The sequence below is a fragment of the Anneissia japonica genome, unplaced genomic scaffold, assembly GCF_011630105.1.
Source record: "Anneissia japonica isolate Jap-2015-1 unplaced genomic scaffold, ASM1163010v1 scaffold1801_len212617_cov180, whole genome shotgun sequence".
NCBI classification, from domain to species: Eukaryota; Metazoa; Echinodermata; class Crinoidea; order Comatulida; family Comatulidae; genus Anneissia; species Anneissia japonica.
Window position 1 is genome coordinate 57,443 of NW_022753486.1, and position 17,855 is coordinate 75,297.

The 17,855-nt window shown below is 36.0% G+C and overlaps 1 protein-coding gene across 2 annotated transcripts in view; it reads left to right on the forward strand.

The window, feature by feature from the left end:
• The first annotated feature begins 10,314 nt into the window (after positions 1-10,314).
• The window catches only part of LOC117122902 (pituitary tumor-transforming gene 1 protein-interacting protein-like), a 79,527-nt gene continuing 71,986 nt past the window's right edge, over positions 10,315-17,855 (forward strand). Inside the window, exon 1 of one of the 2 annotated variants that reach the window (XR_004447765.1) lies at positions 10,315-10,652. Coding sequence is in view for 1 of the 2 variants with exons in the window: in XM_033268675.1 (XP_033124566.1) it covers positions 10,535-10,652 (118 nt within the window). In the remaining variant the exon portion in view is untranslated. The remainder of the gene's footprint in view (positions 10,653-17,855) is intronic. The other variant, XM_033268675.1, reaches the window with a different exon arrangement.

A 17,855-nucleotide genomic window follows, 5' to 3' on the forward strand; every position in this document is an offset into this window, starting at 1 on the left:
TCAGACTTTAACTGAATACAGCAGCACTGATTTGATTACAACATCTACTCAAGAACACAAATCATAACTACCATTCCTCCACAAAACGGTGAAGAACAAAAATGTAAATTATACCCTATCGTAACTAATGAACAATATTATAATGTACACACTTTGCGTATAGCTTAATAATAATAATAAAAAAAAAAAACTGAAAATATGAATCGAACAAAGCATCACAAACTTAATATAAAATTCATAACAAAATGTATTATATTTAACGAGTGAATACATTCCTTTAAAAAAATAATAAACTCTTCTGGTCTCAGTTTCAAAAAATAAATTTATGTCCACCAGAAAACTTTTTTCTTCATTTGTATTTACAAAGCTTAGACGCCGATAGTTGCATTACGTACCAAAAACATTATTGTTTTAAAAATTCTTGGTTCAGTTGTTCCATTGCATTTCCTAAACACGACTCAATTGTCCTATCCAAACTTTCCTCTGTCGTATACAGCAAACATCATTTGTTTTTGTTTAGTGTTTTTAAGTTCTTGGCATGGTTTTAGAGTCTTACTTACATTCTTTTCTGGCTGAAACTGCAAATTCGGAAGGCAACAATTGGTAACTTCATATTTGTGCTGCAAGTCCGTTAAGATGTTTTCATTCAGATGGTTTAGCTCTTCGATATGTACATCAAGTTTCACAGTTTTTGCCTTGTTCTCTAAAGATTTTAGTAGTATTTGACGTCCATTTTGTATTTTCTTTTTCCTCTCCTCATCATTATAGGTTTTGCTTTTCTTCTGAAATTTTAACAAGAGTTTACGTCCAGCGTTTATCTTATTCTGCCTCTCCTCATCCATGATGATCGACTCTCAACTTCGCTTTCGTCAAACATGTTCAGTTTGACGTCTATACTAAGTCTCGGTAGAACCTCCAAATGTGTAACGGGTACGGTATAGACTATAACTGAAACATACTATAACATACAGAGTCAGTACAACAATGTATATGTCAGAAAGTTGAGACGTTTATTCGACAATCACCAATTAAAGACTCAGACTGGATGTACAAAAGCAGGCACTTAAATAGAAGAGTTATCTTATCTACAAGAATGGTTTACAATGTGGGTTTAAGGGATTAACAATATAGAAATATGTGTGAAAAGGATTGACTACAGGGGGTGGAAGGGACACAGGATATGGTAAGGTTTATTAATTAAAACTAGACAAAGAAAGAATGTATTCTAGAACAAAGGACATTACATAAAGAAGGTATAATAATTAAAACAAGTAGACGTTCAGTCTACTGACTACATATATATATATATATATATGTATATATATTTCATCTTATATAATACTGCTCCAATGAAACTTTGCCAATATAAAAAAGCATCATAAAACAATTATTCAAAAAATCGTTTTCATGGTCGGATCTCGGGAAGCAAGGGGCTTGATAGCATAGCTGTAATTAATCGGCCTGCGTGTGGCATGAAAAATATAAAAAAATAAATAAATAAAATAATAATAATAACAATAATAATAAATAATAGAATTATAATAACTAAAAATGTTTTAATAATAATGACGGAAAATAATAATAATAATAATAATAATAATAATAATAATAATAATAATAATAATAATAATAATAATAATAATAACTAAAAATTTTTAAATAATAATGGCGGGAAATAATAATAATAATAATAATAATAATAATAATAATAATAATAATAATAATAATAAATAATAATAATACTAATATTAAAATTGATATATAATAGTTTAAAAGTGAATGATAAAGTCGTCCCCTGGACCCTGGATGACGTACATTGGCAAACCAACACAAACTTTCTCTGTTCCCTAGGAAGTGTACCTAGTCGTTCGCTATTTCTTTAGCACACGAAAGTAGTAAGTATAATTATTTAATGCCACAACATCCTACCAGTTACCCATTAATATTCCTAGGTAGAAAAAGACAAACGTAGATAAAGTGCCTTTCCCAATGACACATGCGACTTCCAGCGCGAGAACCCCTGACTGACCTCAATGTTGAAATATAAATGTAACTAATTGGAGGGGAAATACATAAATTATTAAAATGATTAATATGATGAAATGTAGGATTAAACAAATTTAACAGATCCAAAAAGTATAGATCTATAAAATCAAAACAAATGATCTGACATAGCAAATGAATATGAAGATGCAAAGGCTAAATCATTATTTGCATGTGAATGTTATATAATAGAGATATCTTAGTTTTAAATAGAGATATCTTAGTTTTTAATAGAGATATCTTAGTTTTAAATAGAGATATCTCTATTAATAGCTGTCTCTTATACACATCTAGATGTGTACCTTGGACACACACAGCTCTGCGCATATATAAACCTAATCACATCTGGAATCAATCCGCTGCTGCCAAAACAGATTCCTACCACATTCTAAGGTATACGCTATCCCATCAGACATTGCAACCGGAAACAAAACTAAGATATCTCTATTAACAGAGATATCTCTGTTAATAAAGATATCTTAGTTTTAAATAGAGATATCTTAGTTTTAAACAGAGATATCTTAGTTTTAAATAGAGATATCTCTATTAATAAAGATATCTTTATTAATAGAGATATCTATATTAAAAACTAAGATATCTTCATTAAAAACTAAGATATCTCTATTTAAAATCAAGATATCTCTATTAAAAACTAAGATATCTCTATTAACAATGAAAATAGAGATATCTTAGTTTTAAATAGAGATATCTTAATTATAAATAGAGATATCTCAGTTTTAAATAGAGATATCTTAGTTTTAAATAGAGATATCTCTTTTAATAGAGATATCTTTATTTAAAACTAAGATATCTTTATTAAAAACTAAGATATCTCTATTTAAAACTAAGATATCTCTATTTAAAACTAAGATATCTCTATTTAAAACTTAGATATCTTTATCAATAAAGATATCTCTATTAATAGAGATATCTTAGTTTTAAATAGAGATATCTTAGTTTTAAATAGAGATATCTTAGTTTTTAATAGAGATATCTCTATTTAAAACTAAGATATCTCTATTAATAACTAAGATATAGAGATATCTTTATTAATAGAGATATCTTAGTTTTAAATATATTCATATTCAGGTGTTGTGTGATGTCAAAAAGTGCATTGGCAGTCCGTAACGAACAGAAGAAGAACTACCGGTAATGAATTTCCCGCAAATATTTTTTACTGGGAATTGTTCTTCTTGTCTATACCACAGTATGATTAAAATGAAAATACAAATTGTGTTCACACCTAAAAATCGGGAAAATTACGATGCATAACAAACAAAAATAATAAGATTGAACTGAAGCGCCTACCACTGGCATCCCAAGACCGAACCATTGTGTGCCCGGTGAAGATTATTATAATAGTATGTAAACATGTGTATTATAACGGTTAGTGCACGTGTTTAAATATTAATATAATATTTAAACATGTTTATTATAACGGTTAATACACATGTTTAAATGTGGTAATGTTGAGGCATGTGTATTTATAGTTATAATACAAAATGATTACCCTGCCGCAAAATGGACGGTTCTAAATTGCCCAGGACTCAAGCACATGGGCTTCTCGTTCGTGACGTTGTGCACTGGCCGTGAGAGCGAGTAATCGTCTGTAGATCGTATGCAACGAAGATACAGAATATCAGTTATAAAATCAATTTAGCATTTGATTTTAATACATGACAACTACCTCATTTTCCTGTCCATTACCAAAAGAAAAATAGTCTACGGGTGGTATTCGACGGAAGTGCTGAGTTCAATGGCTGTTCTCTAAACAAGGCGCTGTTTCGAGGACCTGAACACATGAACAGCCTCCTAGGAGTCTCACTAAGATTCAGAATTGGAAATATTGCAGTTATGGGTGACATAGAACAGATGTTCTATAAATTCTACGTTGACACACCCGATCGAAACTCCATACGTTTCCTCTGGATTAAAGCTGTCTCTTATACACATCTAGATGTGTATAAGAGACAACAGTATATGTATGCTTTCTACTTGCCTGAAAATTTTCTAACAATCACAGCAGTAGTAACAATAATATAGGCCTTCGCCCGACCATCGTATTCTTGCTGATGGGCGAACAATTAATGCTCGTATATGACAATAAATGCCATCTTGAATTTGGGGTGTAAAATGCAAGTGTGATACATGTAGTGGATTCTTTATGTAGTTATATGAGGTACTGTGTTACTATGGTATGAAGTATATGAAGTATACCCATCCTTCGACAAATTTGCCAAATTCATCAAAGACTGAGCTAGCAGATTAAACGACCCAGACCTATATCCCGACGAACAAGAGTCACCTAAAACGTATCCATCTAGAAAACCAGTAAAGGTCATGGCAACTACTTACGAAAGCCCTTCGTACTGTGCCTTCCATGAGCGTGCTGGTCACGATATCTCTGAATGCATCATCTTTAGTAGAAAACCATTTGACGAAAGAAAAGAATTCTGTAAGAAGAAAGGGCTATGCTTCAAATGCGGACAGAAGCATATTGTTAGAAATTGTCAAACTAACACCAGCTGTAAGAAGTGTAGCAGTGATGGCCATGCTTCATTTATGCACATTGACCTACAGCTTAATTCAATCCCAAAGCCAAATGGTTCCACCGAAATCGATACCCTTCTAGGTCAGTCATCGACCAACACATCTGTAGAAGTTAACACCAACTGTACTAGAGACATTTCTTGTTCTATGGCGCGTTCCTGCTCGAAAGTAGTCCTGGCTAAGGTATATCATAAGGACAAACCAACAGTTTGGATGAATTGCTACGTGGTTCTAGACGATCAGTCTAATACCTGTCTAGGTTATCTCAAGCTATTCAATATGCTCGGGAACCATGGACCAAAGTATGAATACGAACTGTCTACTTGTGGAGGAAATAAGGTAAAGTGTATGCTTCAGTTAACCATACAGTTGTAGAACCCACCTGCCTTTATCAAAGTGATGGCATTTGTACAAACCACATTTATATCAAGGATAGACCACACATCACTACTACAAAGGCCGACATCTACGTAGAAACCAAAGACGATGACAAGATTGCAATGTTTATGGAAGATGAACGTTTCATACAGAAAATGCAGCTCGGCGCCCATACCAATGCCAATGGTAATTTAGAGTTTCTATTGCCTTTTAAAGAAGACGATGTTAACCTTCCAAACAATCGCTCTCAAGCTCAGTACCGACTAAAAAACTTACTTAAAACACTTAATAAAAAACCAGAAGCAATGGAAGAATATAAACAATTCATGTTAAAAATACTGTCCAGGAATCATGCATCACCAGTACCAGAAAGTGATATTAACCCTCTACCAGGAAAAGCCTGGTACCTACCTCATTTTCCTGTCCATTACCAAAAGAAAAATAGTCTACGGGTGGTATTCGACGGAAGTGCTGAGTTCAATGGCTGTTCTCTAAACAAGGCGCTGTTTCGAGGACCTGAACACATGAACAGCCTCCTAGGAGTCTCACTAAGATTCAGAATTGGAAATATTGCAGTTATGGGTGACATAGAACAGATGTTCTATAAATTCTACGTTGACACACCCGATCGAAACTCCATACGTTTCCTCTGGATTAAAGATAATGACACATCACAATCAATATATTATATTAGAATATCGAATGAATGTCCACTTGTTTGGCAGTACTTCATCTCCTGCTGTTGCAACCTTTGGTTTGCGTATGATTGCAGACAACTGCAAAGATACGCATGGTGAAGACGTGGCAGAATTCATCCATCAAGATTTCTATGTTGACGATGGTATTACATCTAAACCTGATGTAGAATCTACAATTAGCCTTATTAAACGTAGCTGTGCTGCTTTAATGACGAAAAGGTTACGATTCCACAAGATAGTGTGCAATAGCATAGACGTACTTAAGGCTTTACCAGAAGAGGATATAAATAAAGACCTCAAAAGTGTCGAATTACATAAGGATGATCTACCAACCCAACGGACACTTGGAGTTCACTGGGATCTTTAGTCAGATACTCTTACCTTCCATGTAAGTCTTCCAAACAAACCATTCTCACGGCGGGGAGTACTTTCAGTCTCCCGTTCAACTTTTGACCCATTAGGTCTGGTAGCACCAGTCACCGTCGAAGGAAAAATTATGCTGAGAGAGTTAATGAAAAATACTAAGCATGGTAACAAAACCTCCCAAAACTGTTAGGATTCCCCACTTCCTGAAAGATACCTCTCTAAATGGATTGGATGGAAAGATTCCTTATATGAACTACAGAATATACAACTCCCAAGATGTTACCAACCTCCCAACTTTGGTCCAATCAAAAGAAGAGAAATTCATGTGCTCTCAGACGCTAGCGATGTAGCCATTGGAGCAGTAGCTTATCTACGACAGATAAACACGGATGGTGAACCACATGTAGCCTTCCTAAAAGGTAAATCAAAACTGACACCAAAGCGTGCAGTCTCCATACCACGGTTGGAACTCTGTGCCACAGTGTTGGCAACAAATATAGTAGAGAACATCAAAGCAGAAATCGAAAATAGAATGCCGGTGGATAGCATCATGTACTACACAGACAGCAAAGTTGTCCTTGGTTATATTTCTAACGAATCAAAACGGTTTCATGTCTATGTTGCTAACAGAGTACACAGAATTCACTTTGTATCTGATCGAGCACAGTGGTGTCATATTGATACGGACCATAACCCTGCAGACATGGCCTCTCGATCTACTAGAGCTGACCGCCTCATGGATACTACGTGGTTCACAGGGCCAGACTTCCTATGGGAAACAAAACTTATAACAACAAACAGACAACTTACTTCAACAGTCAAGGAAAGCGACGAAGGTGATCTAGAGGTTCGATGCCCAAGCTCACACGCACTTTCAAAACAGATGCCGTCATTTTTCTAGGTGGCTTGTCTTACGTAGAGCTATCGCTACCCTAATAACTAGGGCCAGACACCTTAAACTGAAGACAAATAGAACATTGCATAACAACCGAGCTGACACTAACATTCTTACAATAGACAAACTGAAGGCTGCTGACATTATCATATTCAAGGCCGTACAAGAGACATTTACCGACGAGCAAATTAAGTCACCAGACGGTCCCCTATGTAAACTTAACCCGTTCAAAGATGAAATGGTGTCCTATGGGTTGGAGGAAGGCTACGAAGGTCCGATCTTGACCTCGGAGGCAGACACCTGATACTCCTCCCTAAAGACAACCATTTCTCCAGACTGATTGCCGAATATTTTCATGACCAAGTCCAACACCAAGGCCGTCTGTTAACGGCAGCAGACTTAGGATCCGGGGGAATATGGATCATCGGAGCACACAATCTGGTGAGAAATATAATTAACAAATGCAACATCTGTAAGAGATTAAGAGGCCAACCTGTCACTCAACAGATAGCAGACTTACCCAAGGACAGACATGAATCCGTTCCCCCGTTTACAAACGTTGGTATAGATGTATTCGGACCATGGCAAGTAGTAACCAGGAAGACTAGAGGAGTGCAGCTGAATCAAAAAGATGGGCAGTTCTTTTTACCTGTCCTAGTAGCAGAGCTGTCCACATAAAAGTTATAAACAGTATGGACACATCTTCATTCATAATGTCTTTAAGAAGATTTACGTCTATAAGGGGCCCAGTGGCAAGAATTAGATGCGACCAAGGTACCAACTTTGTTGGCGCTAGAGGGGAATTCCAAACTATATTGAATGACTAAAACGTTACCAAGTTCCTGGTCTCCCAAAACTGCGAGTGGATTTTCAATCCATCACACGCATCACATTTTGGAGGAGTGTGGGAAAGGCATATTGGCATTATACGGCGCATTCTGGATACCATGTTTCAGAAGCTCGGCAAACATCAGCTTACTGACAAAGTGGAAGTTAGGACATTCATGGCTGAAGCATGTGCTGTCGTTAATTCTCATCCAATTACTACATTATCTACAGATCCGAACGATCCCTTGGCTCTAAATCCTACCATGCTGCTGACCCAAAAGACGTCTCCACTACAGACACCTCCCGGGAAATTTGTGAAAGAAGATTTGTACGGACGTAAAAGATGGCGCCATGTTCAGTTTCTCGCCGATCAATTTTGGATACGTTGGAGAAAAGAATATCTTCAGAACCTACAATACAGGCAGAAGTGGTTACAACCCAAACCGAACATTTCAGCAGGCGATGTTGTAATTCTGAAACAAAAGGATGGCCGAGATACAGTTGGCCCCTCGCCCGTGTGAAGAAAACCCTTCCGAGTGAAGATGGAAGAGTTCGTGAGGTAGAGGTGTTCTGAAGGAACAAGACGGACATTTCCCAGACCTGTTTCAGAATTGATTCTTATTGAAAAGACATCTGAAAATTAAATGAATTTAGAATTCCAACCTTTTAATAAAAGTATACGTTTCAGTATACGTTTTAGGCGGGGAGTGTGTGGATTCTCTATGTAGTTATATGAGGTACTGTGATATTATATTCGTGTAATGATTAACTACATCTTTAACATATTGTTCATTTACTTAACATTTCTCATTATTGATGTGATAATTCTTCTGATAGCTAGGTTTAGAGGCTGTTTTAGGGAGTTCCATATATACACCCCTATCGTACAATTACAGTTTCTGGAAATTAGCATTGTTTTAGCTGTTTTTAATGACCTCTTGGCACACTGGAAATGTTCGAAGTACAGCTCACTGGTATATTCTTTATTAAGATTAAGATGACTTTATATTGCTCGATCCCACAGATGCCATAGTCAAAGTAAGATTAATTTTATATTGTTAGGAATCTAAATATATATTATAACCTAAATACTAGTTTTACATGTTATCTCTAGAATTAAGTGCTGATCTATTTAGAGTTTAGACGTAGTACAGTAACTTGTTTTAACTGAGTGCACTTAATGATTACATTATGGGCCTAATGTTTATTAGTGATCTGACTGTATAAAGTATGAAAATAGCCATATAATATATTCTGTCACACAATACAACGTTGATCATTATTTTATTAATTGCAGCATTATTGTACCAGTTTTATATTATCTAGCATTGACCTAATTATAAATTATTGTCATGTTGTTTTTTAATGGTTTTGTTTCAGTTCACTGCATGAATAAAATAGTTTTGGAAACCATAACTGTGGCCATTAGTATTTATTATTGTGGTTGACGCTAACTGGCGGAATTAAGCTACACACCAAGTTACGCTTTACTGAAACCAGTACAATACATTTATACGTTATAAATACTCTCCATGCATGGTGGTATAGTATCTAATTCAACGACGAATCAAATACATCGTAGTAAAGCGTTTATGGAGTGCGATATCACTCAGTATTCGGTTCCTGAACTGCAGTTCAATTAGAAATTTACTGCAGTGAGTTCTCTGTCCTCTGATTAATCAAAATATGCATGGAGGGCGCTAAACTCGCAGCGGTAACTTAAACTCACTGAGGTAAATTTTTTTTCTGCTCTGTGATTGGTTGGAATTTGTTGCCAAGAATCTTGCTGCAGTAAGTTTAATATACCACCCAAATGCTTTACTACGATGTATTTGATTCGTCGATGAATTAGATACTATATCACCATGCATTAAGAGTATTTTAACGTATAAATGTATCACACTTGCATTTTACACCCCAAGATTCAAGATGGCATTTATTATCATATACAAGCATTAGTTGTTCGCCCATCAAAAAGAAAAAGATGGTCAGACGAAGGCTGAAAAAGGCCTATTACATCCGATTAGGTTTTTGTCTATGCAACCATTCATGCATAAATAGAGCATGTTGATTGGTCAGTTTGTCCCTGCTTCCTTTTCTTGTTGTTTTTACTGTATTTTTACACTTATACTGTCTCTTACCCTATCAAAAAGTCATACGAGACCACCATTCGTGCATACGTAAATTTTTGTGTACGAGTTCTCCAAAGTGTGTACGAGACACCGCCACCTGACGAAAACAAACTCACATACGTCATTCAAAGTAGGTAGGGTCAAAGTCCAAGCGCATTGGAGCGGAAAGATCACATGATCCGCATAACTAAATTTTACATCTCCCTCTGACCCAATATAGTGGAACATCCGTTCCAAAGGCATTGTGGGTACACAGTAAGCGATTTTACCCCATCCGCTTGGCGGCGCTATATAGAAATAATCAATATTAAACAGCAATAAAGGCGCCACTCTGGTTCATTTGTTTCCTGTAGTTTCTCCACTTAGTAAAATGTTCAAATTTTACCCCATTCGCAGGAGGGCGGATATTCCATCAATTTTAATGCAAATACGCGGAACAGCTCATTCTTCTACTATTATTTGAGTTCTTTGCTATGCTGCGACATATAAAAATACGGAAGTAGTTATAATAGTATTGTGGAAAGAACGCAATTGTTTTGTTTGTCAGTTTCGCTGTATTTTTGAAGACAATTTTAACCGACAAAATCAATAAAACATATATTTATATCATTTAAGACAGACAGGAAAATAAGGACGGCGTAAATATGTGTTCAACGAGGAACATTTTACTCCTGGTGGCAGTGCTAGGCACATTCGTGACTTTATTATTAGCAACAGAAGAACCGACATCAGCAGTGCCAGCAACGACTCCTCCTGAGCCAAGTGAGTTTTTCTTCCTAGCTAGCCTAGTCTAGGCATAGGCCTAGCCCTAGGCCTAACCTAATAATATTTGTTTTTCCTTGCTGAATATTGTTTTTTTAATGCCTTGCCTGTCTGCCTGTTTTGTCTGTGCTTGTCTGTTTTTATTTATTTAATTTTGTATTTATTTTTTATCTTTTTTTTTTCGCAGTGACTATTTTTACGATGAGTCGTGAAGATAATTATACCCAATGACAATGCTATTCTTACAACGATCGCCAGCGCATGCGCGATAGCGTCCCTTGTCGCGGGGAAAATAAGCAAGTCTTGAACTGAGCGAACCACAATGCTAAATCTAGCCTAGGCCTATCTCTAGGCCCAGAAAGGCCTACAAAATTGTTTTCGTGTTTAATTTTGTGAATGCGAATCCCCACTCGATGGCCGGTATTCTTGGAATTTTAATACCAATTATTTTTATTTGATAATATTACAATTTATTAATTGGTGATATTTTTCTCTTTTTACTGAAACAACGCAAATGGGCAATTTCATAATGCAGAGTGATTTTTTGTAATTTTTCATACTTATCAAATCCCATCAAGTTTGTTATCAAACTAAAGCTCATTTTATATAGAATTAAGATCTAAAATCAATATTTTGGTATTTCAATGGTAAAATGTGAAAAAAATGATCCAAATACATAGTATTTTTAAATTTTAAAATATAGTAAAAAATAGCTTACTTAAATGCAATTATTATGTGACCTAAAATTTGAGATTTGATGCTGTGAGATCACACTAAACAAGTACACCAAGTTTCATCAAAATCAAAAAATATGTGGTTAAAATTTTCAGATTTTTTGGGTGATTTGACATGGAATGACCCTACCATGAAATTGCCCAAATGCAAGTCGATTGGTTTGAGACACGTATTGTCATAGTTGTGTTTCCCGATTATTTGACTATGTTTAAAATGCTTAATAAAATGGAGATTTATGAAATTATAGCATGTCATTCGTTTTGCATATGATTGTTTTCTTGTTTGCTGCCTTTCCATTTACCATATCATGTTTATAATATTACATATGTATAAATAAAAATAAAATATACTGTGATTTGATGAAGTAGGGCTGCGCCAGGAATTCCCGACGAGGGGTCTAAGCTCCCCGATAAAATTTGTAGGACAATTTTTTTTTTATGGGATTTTTTATCCAGGTGTCAAAAGTACCAGAGTCGGGGAAGAGCTGGCACCACCACTGCAACCCATACGATCGTAATAGTACAGTATACAATACCTCGCACATACCGTAGCACTGCTCGCACTACACAGTTTTTAATTTGACAGCTTAGCAAGGCATGCTTAAATTGTAATTTCCGCGCTCGAGATATTTAATTTTTCCCCAACGAAACTGCTGGAAATTCCCCGACAGGGGGGGCCAAATGTCCCCGACGGGGGTCCTTTGCCCTTCTGGACCCCGCTAGCGCCGCCCCTTTAATAAAGGGGATTGACTAAAGTTCTCCCAAAAGGTTCCCACGCCCGTTCCCACGGTACTCTTTAGGTAAAACTCAAACAAGTTTTGTACTTCCTTGATCTTTTATTACCATTTTGATACATATTCTGATTACTGTTTAAAATACACCAATAAAATACACACATGTTTATTAAACATCATATAATGGCTGTTTCGGGCTTTCTTTACTTAATAATCCGGATAAATTAACTCTGATGAGGCCTATTACAGTACCTGTACTAGTTGCTTGGACCATGTACCAGCCCTCGAAATTAGGACGAAATGTCCTCGGCAAAAAATGCCGACGTAAATTAGACTCACGTCGGCACACGTCGGCATTTTTTATTGCCTGTCAACAATTATGCACCAGGCAATTACATGACCCATCGTCTATAAAGGTGTAATAGATAAAAACAATGCATAAAACGAGCTAGGCCTACTGTAGGCCTAGGACTAGTAGTAGGCCTAGGTAAGGTTTGAAATGAAGAGAGCCAACATCAGCGCGTGTATTTCATTGCAACGACACTACAACCACAACCTGCACGGCTCACAACAATCGATGCACAAGTCGCACATGTTTCATGAAGTATTTTTGGCCATCTCCAATTTGGCTATTATTAGGTTAGCGTTTGGAGAGCGCCATCACTAATCATTGGCTTTCATAATCACGTCACGCAGTAGTCCCGCCGGAGCTGAGGATAGGCATACGCTCTATATTTAGAAACTGAACTTAGCGCTTGTTCTCGGCGGCGCAAAAAGCGACTTCTGCTTTGATCGTGGGAATTTATATTGGCTGGGAAATTAAAAAAACGCTTGTAAAGCGTCGGCAAATACGTCGGCATTGCCGAATGCCGACGCTAATTTCGAGGGCTGATGTACTATAAAAATCAGAAAGAATCGTTATGTTCCCACAAACAAATTTCCACAGTACTCTTGAAGGTGAAGCAGACACATTTTTGCACGCCAGCTTCAGGAAAGTGGGTGCACTTCCACAGGGTAGATGCTAAACAGACGACTGGCGATTTTTAGGTGCAACACATGTAATAGTTAGAGAACATGTCGTGCGTGCGTTTACCTATAATTAATTAATTGTCAAAATATTTAATCCCAACACGATGGCGTGTACTTCAATACTTGTGTATGTATTATACTTTCTTATTGCATATATTTTACAAAATTCAGATATAAATGCATACTGTATTTGATTGAACAAATTAATTCAATATTGGCCTTTATTATGAAGCATTCATGAATTGAAAAGTTATGACTGTACTGTACTGTATAAAGAAAATATATTGTATACGTCATCGCACTTCACTTCTGGGACTGCTAGAAAAGAACATAGTTTTCAATACAGAACACACAGTTTTTACTATTTATTTCTTGTTTAACCTGGTTTAACAACGCTGTTAAAAGCAACTGTTATTCTTAGGGAGCGTATCCAAAGTTTTTGCTTTCGTTACCTACGTTATTACCGCGAATACCGCAAAACCCTGCTCACTTCGTTAATGAGGAGTTTCCAACTGTTGTTCGTTGAAGCGTTAATTCTCTAATGAAAGGTTCATAAATATTCTAACTCACTGGTGAATATGTAATGACTAAAGCGAAGTTCGCCTACCGCGTTAACTCCGAAGTTCTATTGTGGGGTCAACATGTACATCAAGTTAACACATATTTGGTTCCAGTATCAAAATATAGGGCAATTGTAACCTGATCGTTGTGTCGATCTGGTATTTATCAGGTCTTTTAACAAAACAATGTTTCAAGCAGTTTAAAATCAATGCAGATTATGTTAATACTGTACTGCGTACTACCGGAGAGGAGCTGTTTATACCAGTGTAGGGCCTAAAACTAGGGAGCCTACGCTAGACCATTTTTCTATGGCTAGACCGAAGTTTTTGAGAACAGTATACATTTAGCTAGGTAGTATTAGTTAGTAGTAGCATTATAGTATTATAGGACTGATTAGATCTAGCCAACATTTTTATTAGGCCTAATAATAACATATAATCTTCGTTGAATTGTCACCTTGCTCAGATTGTCATGGTCGAGCAGCGTAGCAGTAGGCCTGTAGTTAACTAGACGTACACAAGGTATTAAGGTGATTAACCTACCTACTACAGGCCGGCGTTAGATTGGTAGACATATAATAAAATACCTTTGTACAAATCGATGATCCCATATTTATTTACAGGCTATACACAGACAGCATTTTATATTATAATTAAACAACACAACACAGTAATATCAAACCGTCCGTCCTGACCGACCGCTACCAATGCTGTTACTCCATGAAGATAGGAAGAAGAACTGTACTACTGTATTTGCATTAAATAATGCTTGGCGAGCTAAGGGCACATAGAAAGAATTATTAGATTATAACTCTTTTTTTTTTTTTTTTTCAAATTGATGAGGGCAGGAATAATAGAGTAGGCCTAGGCCTATTGCATTTTTTTTAATCGAGGAGGGAGGGACTGTTTTAATTTAGCCCAATGCAGGTAGTCTCTTCCTGCTTTGGCCAACTTTCTTGATTCGTTATTGTTTGCCCAGCAACAACTAATCTAACCAATCACACCCATCGCAAGTGATGACCGCTCTTGTAATGCATGACATAAACGAGTTATTTTTAGCAGCGCAAGTCTTATTTTTGGAGAGTGGAGTCTACACGCTGTGAGTTAACGGTCCGATCAGCCCAATGGGCGGGTCTCTTTAGAGATGGACCGCGGTGTTGTCTATTTTTAGCCGCAGTTACCGAGCTGATTATTTTTAGCAAAAGTAAACAACAAGAATTTAAAAATGGCTTTGCATTCAACTTTGCTGCGACCATGTCCAGTCTAATCAATTGTAAGAGTTTGCAGTCTGCCCAATTTGGAGCCAATTTCTTTATATTTTGTGAGCAAATGTTTTTTGCAAAGACTATTTTTTATGCTGTTAAAATATATGATGCGGCAAAAAAAAAAAGTATTCACGCATCAATAGTTTTGTGACGCGGGCGGGAAGGAGTGATAATCTAATAATTTTTTCTATGTACTCTAATCGGCTGGTCTAGTTTAGAATTCATCTTATTTTCATTATTAAACATGAATATTGGATTAATTATACTATTTAATTAATTAAATTATTATCCTTCTCACTTAGGATTTCAACGGTCATATTGTACAGCTTCAACTGAAATTCATCAATCATTCTAGCGCGTGCCGTCTGCATTCTCCGGACCAAAGATTAAAATTATCCAGACACAACCATGGGAACATGTTCCTGCGAACGTTTCCTTCAGAATTCACCGCCGCAGTTACTACAGGCAACGAATACTAGTTTTGGTACTTAGCCTATATCATGTTCCAGTGAGAATCATCCATTAGATACTCATTAACAACTATTTAATTAATTAAATTTTTATCCTTCTCACTTTAATTTTAACGGTCATATTGTACAGCTTCAACTTAAATTCATCATTCATTCTAGCGTGTGCCTCTGCATTCTCCGGACCAAAGATTATAATGATCCAGACACAACCATAACATGTTCCTGGGAACGTTTCCGTCAGTATTCACCGCCGCAGTTACTACAGGCAACGGATACTATTTTTGGTACTTAGCCTATATCCATGTTCCAGTGAGAATCATCCATTAGATATTCATTTAATAAAGTTGAATAAAAAAAAATATATATTGCTTACGTTATTAGTTGGGTATAGCCTTCTATAGTTTCAGCAGGGACTTGAGTTTGAGTTTCTTTATTTAGCAAACAAGGTCATAAATAGTACAAAAACAAACATACAAATTGATTAAAGATACAAACAATAGTCATTGAAAATTTTAAAAAATTTCCAGTTTCCAGCAGTTTCCCACATTTTTATTTTAAAGTCAAGTTGGTAAAAAAATAAATAAACTACTACCATTCTATAATTTTCTGTGGAATTACTATTAATAAATTTTACAACTATAAAACAGAGAAGGATAGACGCTGTTTATTAACAATCACTCAAATAATAAGACAGGCCTACTGTACAGTATCTTTTGAAGTAGAGTAGGCCTAAATATATTTTTAATTGTATCATCCCCAACTAAAAACATATCAACACAGCCTTAAGTTGTCAGCCGGTTGTCGGTGATAGAGCATGATAATTAAGCTGATTTATCAAATGGTATTGAAACAATAGTTTGGTGTTCATAAAGGGTTAATATAATATAGAGGTCTAGATTATTGATAGGCCCCTATTTTGTTTTGCACCGAGTGCTGACAATCTTGGGAATTCCTTTTTATTCACCAGTGGTTATGTTATGATATGATTTATTGCACCTGGCTTAAGGTATTTTCTGAGTCATATCTGTAGCATTATTCGCGCCAATATTCACAGTCATACTCCAGAGGTAAAAATTATCTACAACTTATTTTTAAGACAAAACAAGAATGGGATACGTGGGCCTATGTTTCAATATTCAAGAACAAGGTGGGGGTGGGGGGGGGGAGAGAAATGCAGGTGGAAAATTAGTAATTAAAATCTCCCCCACCCACTGTCAATCCTTTACCAAATCGATTCTCCAATATTCATTGATAATAAACAAATATTGACCATACGATCACATAAATTGTATGGGTCTGAAACGTCATTATTTTCAAAATGGTTATGATAGGCCCTATACTTTTCAAAGACTGTATTTAGGCCTATACTCATCTGTACTTATTATTCTGAACGTGTTTCGCGACACCCCAAATTCCGACATCGACACCAGGCTCTGAGTGACGTCAACTGCAAATGTCATAAAAAAAAAACAAAAAAAACCAACAAAATACAAAAATATGAATTCAGAATTCACCATTTAGAAAATTTGTTAATGCAAACAATAGATATTGAATAATAATTGTTAGAATAGGATGCCTGATCGAAAGATGAGTATCACACCCACACTATCACATCATACTTCAAACACCACATAAATCAACAAAGAAATGTAGTAAAAACGTCCTCCTTCCACGACATATTTTGTTATACTGTACTGTTTTATGTAAAATAAATAATATAATTTGTGAATTAATACTCGTCATTTTTTACATAACACCTCAAAAATTACCAAAGAAACATAATTAAAACTAAGCAAAGTTTAGCAAGTTCTCCCCACACAGCGTGATGATTCTTTCCACATGGTTTTGAAACCTTTCACACATGATCAGTTTATCCCAGCCAGCATAGCACATGTTGTTTACAAAGAAGGCAAATTGCGTGCGCGGTATTTTTTTGACCGTCGTATGATTTTAATGCGTGTGGTTGATTAAATATTTGCGGTATAGTGTACAAAAACAATGTTTACGAAGCCACTGTTCGAATAAATTCAACATTAAAATTCTTAGTTGGAAATCCAGGACTACTACATTTTGTGACGAATGTTTACCCCGTTGATAATGGCTAGTCTCGTGTCTATATCTGGAAGCGTACTATTATACTTATCAAACCACTACAGTCTTTGGTGTCCAGGTACGAAATAAGTATACTTATATACCGTACTATACTTGCATGTACAACCTGGTATAACATAACATTAATCTATACTAGTAGTGTATTATGAAAGACTGCAAAAGTATTTGTAAAATTCAGGCCTCGAATTTGGGGATTTTATGGGCGAGGCCAAATGACCTCCGGTATGACATGATTTTGAAAGGCACCAAGGCCAAATAGAAAGGCACCAAGGCCAAACTTTCAAGTATAAAAGGGCACC